The following is an 11,915-nucleotide window of genomic DNA, read 5'->3' as shown; positions in this document are numbered from 1 at the left end:
CATACTTAAACAAACGAAGGGCTGAAGAGAGGAGGAGGCTCACCGCCGGAGTCCGATGACAGATGGCATGTGAGCAGAGATGCTGCTGCCGTGGCCATCTGTATCCAGTGCAAAGAGCCCTGCTGATCAGAGCCCTCTGTCTGAAGAGCAGCTACGTACTGTAGGTGTGGCAACGCCAACTGCACCTGCGATTGGTGCAGAGGTAAGGCTGACCCCGTCTCTGGAAAGTATTTTGGTCCATCAGGAGGAGTCTAGCTACTCAGAAACTCCCCCTGCATGCACCACTGACTTTCCTTCAGAGACTCTGGCACAGTTTGCTCGCTTATGAGTTGGGTACAGGATCACTGAGTACAGACTTTCTTACAGTTACCTTTGTGTCATTTAGGTCTAACTACAATCAGGCGAGCATAAACAGGCTTAATAGGCAGTAACAGTAATGACTTGCAAGAATAATATGTTTGAGCATCAAGTATGATAACATATCAAAATTTTACAAAATGTTCCTTAAAAAACAAGAATCTAATATAATAAAGTGCTATTGATTTGGAGAAAAGAACCTTCAGCTGTTTAGGATTATAAATTTTGTGTGTTTAAAATGTATGCTTAAAACAAACCGTTGAACATGTTATTAACATTGAAAACCATTGTAGAAAATTGTATCATAATTCAGAACTTATTGCTGTTTTATAACAAGAGCTTAAACATTACAATTTACAATATTTTTTCAGGGTTACTTATTCCATTATTCCAAAGGTTTTTTTTCAAGTATATTACACACTTAGATTTATTTATAGCATGCATTCTGAAGGATTATTAAACCCACCAAACCCAATCGTCATTTAAAGTGAAATAGATGTACACATTAACACTTGAAAGTTACTTTATTGTGGTTTTCTGTTGCATACATGTGGTGAGATGACTATTTATTTAGATACAGGTGAAAATTAGAACAATGTGTTTCTATGTTAATGCTAGCAATGAAAGTAATATGCTTATCAATTCTATTTTAATAAATGGATGTTTCAAATAAACAGACACATTAGGAAATACATATACAGTATATGGCATGTATCCGGCATGTATGAATATACCAAAGATGGGTTTCATTGATTGATTTTAGTAATTGCAATTTATATAGAAGTTTAATTCCACAAAGACAGTTGCGGCTTTGTGCATAAAGACAAGGCTAGTCTATATTAGAATTAATAGCGATACTTATTATATATTGCTCACAGTACAGTTGAATAACAGTAAATTGGCTGTGTTTATTTTCTAATAGTATCTGGTAACTTTTTGAAAAGAGCACTAAGTAGGTAACACATTGTAAAGAAGGATATTTAACTGCTACTTTTGTTAAATATGTTATACAAAAAAGTACAGTACATTGCAATATATATTCACAATATTATGTAATCCTGTGTGTATATATACAGGGCTGCCATGAAAAGTTTTGGGCCCTGGTACTTTTAATGGGAGTGGTCAGTTGTGAGCACCCACCCTCTCGTCACCTCTATTTATACTTTATGTTTGTCACTCACTGGGTATCACCACCTCTTTTCAGGAATATCTGCTTATATTTTTGCATACATTGCTAACAACTTCTTTAGCTTGCTGAAAATCCATAGCACTGCCACAGATCAGATTAAGAGCTATCAGTCATGCTCTGTTCACACCGTATACCACAATCCCTTACATTAAAAGGTATCCATTCACCAATCACAAGCGAGTTTTCTCCTTCTTCATGATTGGTGTAGGAACTTTCTTTGATGAAGGGGATGGGGAGGAACTGTAAGAGTCAGAATGCAGTTAATATCCTTATAGTCAGGATCCCAATGTTTAGAATGCCAACAGCGGTATTCCAACAGTTAGAATCCTGATGGAAGTACTGGGGTTAGGTTTAAAGTTAGGCACTAGGGTTAGGCTGCAGGGGGGATGTTAGGGTGGGTTAGGGTTAGGCTGCAGGAGGGGAGGGATAGGGTTAGGCTGCAGGAGGGGATGGTTAGGGTGAGTTAGGGTTAGGCTGCGTGAGGGTTAGGATTATGATTAGGGTTACGGTTAAAATACTAGGATCCATCAGGATTTTGACCATCGGGATGCCACTGTCGCCAATCTGACCGCCGTGATCCTGTGTGCCGGTATATCAATACCAACCCTCTGAGTCTGATCCGTGTACAGCCATTGCTGAATGAAAGTAGGGTTGTCAATTGAGGCACACGTCATAGATGATCAATGATTTATGACCATCGACCTTAGTCAGTAATAAGCAGCACCATACCTCTTCTATCGTTGGTGAAACCATCGACCATGAACAATCAATGGCCACTAACCATTGACACTTGATCAAAACCCCTAAATCAGAGTATGCACTAAGACAGACACACCTCAATATGCAGTTCAAAATATTGTCAGCATGCTAATAAGGTTGATGAGAGGTAAACAGAACGAGAACACGAGCAATGAGAAGGAGAAGTTAGAATAAAGTGATACACCTTAATTTCACGGTGAAAAAGATAAACACAGCCCATATATTACAAACAACATCCAAATATATAACCTCTTTAAATGACATTTATCCCAAATATGTACTAACAGGCAATATATGTTTTTTTCTATATATTCCATTTTCTCAAATAATCCCTATCAGATTAATTACTGAAGGAGTAAAACCAACTGTTTTCCTAACGTTAGTATTTAAACTGTAATTGAGTTTTTAAACCTGAGAGTGTCATTTGCACAAAATGTAGAATATTGTGATATGTGATACTTTCAGAAGGATTCTAAAATAAACATTTCCACTATTCACTTTATATGTTTCATTAGAGCCGAGGTTTTAAAAAGTTGCATGGATGTTCCAACCTAAAAAGTAGTCAAAAATAACACTGGAATTAAGCCTTCTGAAGCGTTGAAAAGAATAAAAGATAGACTAGTGTGAAATATGGTAATATGTACAAAACAACAAATACACAGTATAATACAATGACGTTCACAAAGAAATAATAGTAACGCGCAAAATACACTGTCTGTAAAGTTCAATTTTGAAAAAGAACTGGGAAAATGTATAAAGTTGAATCTGAACATTCATTTCTCCACATGACTTGGTGTAAAATCTCTGGTATTTTTAAAAAATTCCATCAAATATTCCAATAAACGCCTGAGTATCTTCATCCTGGTTGTCACTGAAAAACAAACCATTAATTACATTCACTGAAATGGAAAAATACCATAAATGTACTGTATACTTCCACTGCAACAATAGAAAAAGTATGCACACATCTGCTATATCTGTATATATACAGATGCTATATCTGTATCTGCAGTACAGTACCTTATGTAGATAACATGTGTCACTGCTGTTATTTATCAAACACAAAGGTATAATCTAGAAAAAGAAAGTGCAAATAAACTAGAAAGTCAAATGTCTCCCAGTAGAAATGTTGTCAAATTGTCCAAATGGACTTGTTCCATAGTTGTACAATATTCTCTTAATAATAGAGACTGCTCTAACATCAGATAGTTTTTCAAGGGTTTGTATTTTTGTTTACATTTTTTTTTCTTTATGGAAGAAGATAAGTACAGAAGTTATATCCACAAGCAGACAGTCAATAACAAAAGTAGAAAACCTAGGTACAGTACATTATAACAAATCAACGACTCTTACTTCTGAAGAAATGCCAACTAGGGATGGCCATTGGTGGGCTGTCCATCGATGGTTGCCATTGATGGCACCATCGGTGATAACCATCAATGGCTCCAGTGGCAAACGCAGGATTTGCATGGGGGGGTTTCCAGAACTGGGTGGAGCCAATCACGGGGGGTGGGGACTGAGGTGACCCATTATATGCTGGGTCCGTAAAACTAGTGTGTCTATGTGTGTGTGTGTGTGTGTGTATATATATACATATCTACACATATATATACCGTATATATATATATATATATATATATAAATACATACACACACACACATACATATACACATATACATAGCATATTAAACATGCACACATATATATATATATATATATACACACACACACACACACACACACACACACACATACAGTACATGTATCTAAACACATGTATATATATCATATGTGTGTGAGTTTATATGTATGTATGTATGTATGTATGTATATACATGTGTATATATGTATGCACATGGATATATATGTACTATAATTAAAATAAAGTAAACTTTTTTTGCACTTAAAAGTGCCACCAGGAAGACAGCAGGCTGCAGAGGACGCTAGACAGCCATTAATAATACTCATGCAGCTAAAAAAAGAAAAAAAAAATTTTTTTAGTGGAGGGGGGTTTCCGGGTGCTCGGAAACCCCCCCTGGGTGCGCCACTGGGCTCTTAACCCATCTATGGCAAACCATTGATGATTTACACCACTCGATGCCCCCTGCTGAAAGATTCTGGCTGGGCCGCTGGCCAATAAAAAATGGGGGAGGGTCTTAGCGGATGTCAGGGGGCGGATCTATGCTCTGTGTCCCGTCAACTTGCAAAAAATAATAATAATAATAATATTCGTTTAGGCTTTACCATCGATGGAGGGACATCGACCATAAACCATCGATGATTTGGATTCATCGATGGTCGATGGCCATCCCTACCTCCAACCAGTCCATATGGAATAGAATTTTTTTTTCCCTTAAATAGCTCCAGAGACAGTGGAGGACTCTGGATCCATAAGTGCAAAATACCTTTACAGGCAGTAGAAAAAACAATAGCTTTATGTCATCCTTTGAGACTGTAGGGGCAGATGTATTAAGCCTGGAGAAGTGATAAAGCAGTGATAAGGGGAAGGTGATAATGCAAGAGCCAGTCAGCTCCTAACTGTCAAATTACATACTGGAGCTTATTGGATGGTGCATTATCACCCTGCACTTATCACTGCCATATCACTTCTCCAGGCTTAATACATCTGCCCCCTAATGCCAGGCAGCAGAATACAGAAAATTGCCCATTCAGGAGTCAGGGGAGAATCATTGACTAAATGGGTAGAGGCAAATCTCCAAATGGATAACCAAAAACATCTGCTAATGTGATAGACTTTATGTATTCTTTCTAGTTTTTGTGCTACTGATGTCCTTTGATTTATTTTAAAAAGTACATGGTCAACAATTATATTAATATGTATTAAAAAAGTGTCCTTACCTTCCATGGCCTGTATTATTATTGACAAAAAAGTCACCAGGGTTACCGACTTTGTATGAGGAATTCAGTGTAGAGAACTCACGGCTACATTCACTCTTCCCCAAATATTGTTCAGCTTTATGAGCAGTGTCCTGCACCAAAAGTTTGTAGAGTTAGTGTATAAAATGCAATGCACAAATGTCTCAAGCAAATAAAATTGCCTGGATATTTTGTGTGTTGGATATAAACAAAAAAGTATGAACTTACAATTTTGTTTCCATGTTGTCTGTAATTTAATGTTTCTGTACCCAAGGAAGGTACATATTTATGGATATTAATGTCAGAACTGATTCCTAAATGAGAATATCTACAATGATAAATGATTTATTTCAGTATGATGCAAATACAGACATGAATATGCAACATAATATTTGTATTATTAATACAGTGATCCAAATGCAATACCGGTTAAATAACATAGAATATAGCACTAACAGTTTTTATATAAATTACAAAGCTATGACAAGGGGCTAATGGGAACATCCACATTTGAGGCATTATACACAAACTTTACCACCTTTTAAATCTGAAATAGTCCATTAAAAACGCCACAGAGCAGGATATTATAATGAGGGCGCAGGGTATATACTGCTCAAAATACCCGAAAATAAGGACATACAGTAACTACCATAGTTCAGGAGGTGAGCTGTTACAGGGCCCGTGGCTGGGAGGGCCCACCATCTTTGCTAGTGTCCCATGTGAGTTTATCACTTTTCACCATTAGGTGATAAATGGGGACTCTTACAAAAGTTTGCCGCACGTTCCACAAATGTCTAGATACAGTACACCTCTTTCTAGTAATGCACGGTTGCGATTTCAGTGGTACAAACAACATAGACAATGGACTTCTGAGTAGTGGAGGAAGGTAATATGGTTAGATTAATAATTTTCACTATATTCTTAAAGAGATGAGTGAATGTGATGCAAACCTAAATTGACTTACAGCCCTGATTGCTTGTTTCCAACAATGTAGGGTTCTTATGGTTCCATAATGTTGTTGGGCTCATTTTTCTGGAATAGTTTAGGAGCAGTCAGTACCATATAAGGTAAGGTTCATGCTAATCACGACTTAATGATACCTAGAAATCTTGCTCATTTCATGTTGCAGTATTTCTTTCCTAATGGGAGGAATGTCTTCCAGATGATAATGCCTTCCCACCAATTAAGAAGCATGATACTGATGTAATGCATGTGTCCTGGCCTTTCTATGGGAGTAATTCAGATCTGATCGCTGTTGTGCGTTTTCGCACAGCAGGCAATCAGGTCATAACAGCGCATGCGTATATACCACAATGCGCACGCACGTTGGACAACAACAACGGGCATCGCCGGTCAGTGATGGGATGGTGCGAAAAATCTGATTGCACGGGCGTTTGCAAGGTGATTGACAGGAAGAGGCCATTTGTGGGTGGCAACTGAGCGTTTACTGGGAGTGTTCGGGAAAACGCAGGCGTGTCCAAGCGGTTTCAGGGAGGGTGTCTGACATCAGCTTTGGCCCCAATCTGGCCGTTCTCATCGCACTGGAGGAGTAAGTCTTGGGTTGCGCACAGACTGCACAAAGTGGATTTTTGCAGCTCAGCTACACATGCGATCACACATTGCACGGCGAAGTTACATTCTCTCTGTAGGCAGCAACTATCTGATCACAGGACAGCAAAATTAGCAGCCTAGTGATCAGATCTGAATTAGGCCCTTAGTCACTAGATCTGAACCCAACTGAACAAATATGGGATATACTTAGATGATGCCTGACACAGCATTTTCCATTACTCAATGCCACATAACTTAGGGAGCTATTCAGGTTTGTTAGCAAACCAAAAAATAGGATTTTAATCACCTACCGGTAAATCCTTTTCTCGTAGTCCGTAGAGGATGCTGGGGTTCCATTTAGTACCCTGGGGTATAGATGGGTCCTTTGGGAGCCACTGGCACTTTAAGAGTTTAACAGTGTGGGCTGGCTTCTCCCTCTATGCCCCTCCTACCAGACTCAGTTTACAAACTGTGCCCGAGGAGACGGACATACTTCGAGAGAAGGAAATACAGATAGTGGTGAGATTCACACCAGCCCACACCGAATCGGAAAAACCACGCTGACCAGCATGCAACATGGAGAAACCATGCTAACCAGCATGCACCATGAAGAAATCATGCAAAAACGCATGAAACATGAAGAAACCATGTCAACTAGCAGGTAACATGAAGAAACCATTCTAACCAGCAGGCAACATGAAGAAATAAGAGAAAAGGATTTACCGGTAGGTAATTAAAATCCTATTTTCTCTTACGTCCTAGAGGATGCTGTGGTTACATTTAGTACCATGGGGATGTACCAAAGCTCCCAGTACGGGAGGGAGAGTGCTGAGGATCCTAAAGAACGGAGTGACCAAACTTTAGGACCTCAGATGCCGAAGTATATAACTTGTAGAAGTACAGCAAACGTGTTCCACCTCAACCAAGCAGCTGGTCGGCAAAGCTGTAAAGCCGAGACACCCCGGGCAGCTGCCCAGGAACAACTCACTGTACAAGTAGAGTGGGCCTTAACAGATCTTGGACATGGCAGGCCTGCCGTAGAATAAGCATGCTGGATTGTAAACCTGATCCAGCGAGCAAATGTCTGCTTGGAAGCAGGACACCCAACCATGTTGGGACCATAAAGGACAAACAGAGCGTCCGACTACCTGTGACGAGAAGTCCTCATCACAGAAACTTTCAAAGCCCTCACAACATCCAAGGACTGTGAGGTAATTGAGGAGTCAGTAGCCACTGGCACCACAATAGGTTGGTGATATGAAAAACCGACACAACCCTTGGAATAAATTGCTGATGTATTCTGAGCTCAGCTCCATCTTCATGGAAAAACAAGTAGGGGCTCTTGCATGACAATGCCCCCAATTTCGACACCCGTCGAGCATATGCCAATGCCAACAGTGTGACCACCTTCCAAGTTAAAAAACTTGATGTTCACCTCCCGTAAAGGCTCGAACCAATCCGACTGCAGGAACTGCAGCACCACATTAAGATCTCAAGGTGCCGTAGGAGGCACAAAGGGTGGCTGGATGTGCAGAATCCCTATCAAGAAAGTCTGAATCTCAGGGAGAGCAGCCAATTGTTTCTGGAAGAAAATTGACAAGGCCAAAATCTGGACCTTTATGGAGCTTAAGCATAGGCCCACAACCACACCTGCTTGCAGAAAGAGGAGAAACCGTCCTCTTGGATTCACACCAAGACATGTATGTTTTCCAATTGTGATGGTAATGTTTAGACGTTACCCCCTTCCTAGGCTGTATCAGGGTAGGAATGACTTTGTCTGGAATGCCCTTCCGAGCTAAGATCTGGCGTTCAACCTCCATGCCGTCAAACATAGCCGTGGTAAGTCTTGATAAGCGAACGGCCCCTGTTGTAGAAGGTCCTCGCGAAGAGGAAGATGCCTCAGATCTTCCAGCAGTAACTCCAGAAGATCCACGTACTAAGCACTTCTTGGCCAGTCTGGAGCAATGAGGATCGCCTGAACTCTTGTTCTTTTTATTAACTTGAGAATCCATGGGATGAGTGGAAGTGGAGGGAACACATACACCGACTGGAACACCCACGGAGTTACCAGGCGTCCACCGCCACTGCTTGTGGGTCTCGTGACCTGGCACAGCATCTCCGAAGCTTCTCGTTGAGGCGGGAGGCCATCTTGGCTATCTGAGGTACACCGCATCGGCTTGTTACCTCTGCGAATACCTCCAGGTGGAGGCCCCATTCTCCTGGATGGAGATCGTGTCTGCTGAGGAAGTCTGCTTCCCAGTTGTCCACTCCCGGAATGAAGACCGCTGAGAGCGCCCGCACATGCTTCTCTGCCCAGAGGAGGATTATTGTCACCTCTGACATTGCAGCCCTGCTCTTCGTTCCACCCTGCTTGTTTACGTAGGACACCGCTGTGACGTTGTCCGACTTAACCTGAACGGATTGATCTTGCAGAAGATGTGCCGCTTGTAGAAGGTCATTGTACATGGCCTTCAGATCCAGAATGTTTATTGGAAGGAGAGATACCTGAACCCGCTTTCCTTGGAAGTTTTCCCCCTGAGCGACTGCTTTCCAACCCCTGAGACTTGCATCTGTGGTTAGATGAATCCAATTCTGAATCCCGAACCTGCGGCCCTCGAGTAGGTGAGAAGTTTGCAGCCACGAGAGGAGTGAAATTTTGGCTTTCGGCAACCGGTGTATCCGCTGGTGCATGTAAAGATGAGATACAGCCCATAAGACCAGGAGATCCAGTGGGAAAGACCGTGCAAGGAATCTTCCGTACTGTCGAGCCTCTCAGTAGGCAACCATCTTCCCCAGAAGGCGAATGCACCGACGAAACGATACCCGGGCTGGCATCAGGACATCCCGGACCATTGATTGGAACACCAATGCTTTCTTCACCAGTAGAAACACCCTCTGCACTTCCGTGTTGAGAATCATCCCCAGGAAGTAAAGCCTCCTTATTGCCTTCAAATGCGAAATTGGGAGCTTCAGAATCCACCCGAGATCCCGGGACAGTTGATTTGAGAGAACAACATCTCCCTGGAGGATGTTAAGGTCGCCCAGATATGGAATTATATCCACTCCTGGTTTGTGGAGCGGGAGTATAAAGGCTGCCATGGCCCTAATGAACAGCCCTGGTGTTGCGTAGAAGCCAAGCTCAGTGTTTGGAACTGGAAGTGACATAGTTGTAGTGCAACCCTAGATAGGCCTAGAGAGGCCAGATTGGAATGTGAAGTACGACCCCTGATATCCCGGGATACCAGGAATTCCTCAACATCTCGAGTAGAGGTCACCACTCCCAGACTCCATCCTGAATTGAACACCCACCAGGAGGGAATCAATGACCCCAGGTTTGGAAAGTAACCCGTTACGTAACTAAGGTGGAACTGGAATAATGGCATTAGTTTGACAAATGATATGATAGCTTCCAGCAGTAGTGCATTTTCTGCCTGAGAAGCTAGTAAGCCTCATTTGAATAATCTGTGAGGCGGGAACTGTTTCCAGGGGTCTAGGCAGGATATCGCCCAGATGTGTTACTGAATCTCTTTAGTCTCGCTCCCACCTGCCTGATCCCCAGGCAGTGAGGTCCACCGACAAACCGAAAGGTTTGAAAAAGGCCGAATTTGAAATCCGTCCCTGGGAACCTGGCGGCGCAGGTTTTCTGGAATTCCCCAACGTCCTCTAAAGGAAGTGGAGGAATATGTGGAATCATGTTCGAAGGAATTGCAGTGTAGGTGTAGGATATCATTTCCTGATCTGTGCAGCTGCAGAAGGAAGACATACCGACTTACCTGCAGATGAAATGGATAATCACTTATCCCGTGCATCCCAACAGGGTCTTACCTGTGAAGGGCGGACCTGTCATACCTTACTCGGATTCTGTATCCGCAGTCCATTGGTGTAGCCACCGTCCCCTGCGTGTTGAAACTGCCGGAGCAGTGGTCCCTGCGTTATGCAGGTCAATCTCCTTCATGGCGTCTCGCCGTGAAGCCTGTAGAATCCTGTATGTGACATAGAAACAAGTACAAGTCACTTCTACACATAGAATCTAAATCATCAAGTAAGGAGCCTGACCACGTTACAATAGCCCCAGAGATGTACGCAAAAGTGGGTCTCCGAGTCACACCTGCAGCAGTGTACAGTATTAGAGATTAGTCTCAACAGGTGATCAGCCTTTATGGAGGTTGTACCAGGGACAGGTAAGACAACCATATTTGACAATTTAGACACTCTATAGGGATGTGGATAATAACTCTGGGTGTAGTCAGGTTTTCCCAAATAAGGAGTTCAACGCCCTACACAGTGGGAAGGCATTCATTATATCATCCCTAATAGCCTCAAACATATGTTGGACCCCTCATATATATGTATTATATGGGCAAGTGTAAGCTTTCTAGAATATGGAGATGGGGTGAGAGGCACAGCAGTGGGATTTGAAACACCACACTTCTCAAAACTGCGGATTCTACCCAGTATGGGTTATATTGGAAGCTATATATCCTTAAAGTACACCTTATGGAGGCCACCCCAGGGGGAATCTGCCACCGAAGCCGGAGATGTGTAGTTTTGAGCATGGTATAGACTCCCCAGGAGAAGATATACATTCTGCAGTACAGGACAAAGTACCTTAAACATGGTAAAGTGGATTACACATACACAGGAAAATGTCAACACAGTCCCCCCCCCCCCCCCTCCCAGAATATCATCAGAGAGTCACAGAGCACAAGAAGCCAGCCACAGCGCGCCTTTATAGGCTGTTATAAAGATAAAACCCCCGCTGACTAGCGTAACCTTAACAGGGTAGCTAGTACATAATATCACTCCCCAGTTTTATAACACCTTTTACCTCAGTGTAGTTATGTGGAGGACAGCGTTCCCTGTCAGCGTGTGTCTGCAGGGAGAAAATGGCGCCGGTTAGTGCTGGATCCGCTCTGAGGAGAAGCTCCGGCCCTCTGAAATGGCGCGTGTTCCCGCACTTAAAGATTATACTGGCCTGAGGTAATTTTTGCAGCAAACAGTGGGTTAGACCTTGAAAGCTATGGTTGACCAGTGTAGGGTATCGCGCTGGCCCAGGACGCCCCTCACAGCGCCGTACACAGTGTGCCGCTAAGCCTTCCGGAGCGCAGCCTGTCAGAGCTGCGCTCCCACCCTTGTGCCGCCATCCCCGCCGGGGACCCGCTTACCGGGACTCCGGCGTCA

At 42.7% G+C, this 11,915-nt stretch overlaps 1 protein-coding gene across 9 annotated transcripts in view; it reads right to left on the bottom strand.

Moving 5' to 3' along the window:
* Nucleotides 1-862: 862 nt before the first annotated feature.
* HFM1 (helicase for meiosis 1) overlaps nt 863-11,915 on the bottom strand; it is a 984,377-nt gene continuing 973,324 nt past the window's right edge. For all 9 annotated transcript variants that reach the window (XM_063939911.1, XM_063939912.1, XM_063939910.1 and 6 more), the window contains 3 exons: nt 5,412-5,511; nt 5,166-5,296; nt 863-3,176 (listed from right to left, as the gene is read on the bottom strand). In XM_063939911.1, coding sequence (XP_063795981.1) covers nt 3,119-3,176; nt 5,166-5,296; nt 5,412-5,511 — 289 coding nt within the window. In that variant the 3' untranslated portion in view covers nt 863-3,118. The remainder of the gene's footprint in view (nt 3,177-5,165; nt 5,297-5,411; nt 5,512-11,915) is intronic.

This window comes from Pseudophryne corroboree, chromosome 9 (assembly GCF_028390025.1).
Source record: "Pseudophryne corroboree isolate aPseCor3 chromosome 9, aPseCor3.hap2, whole genome shotgun sequence".
NCBI lineage: Eukaryota > Metazoa > Chordata > Amphibia > Anura > Myobatrachidae > Pseudophryne > Pseudophryne corroboree.
This window is presented reverse-complemented; position numbering and strand designations above follow the sequence as displayed.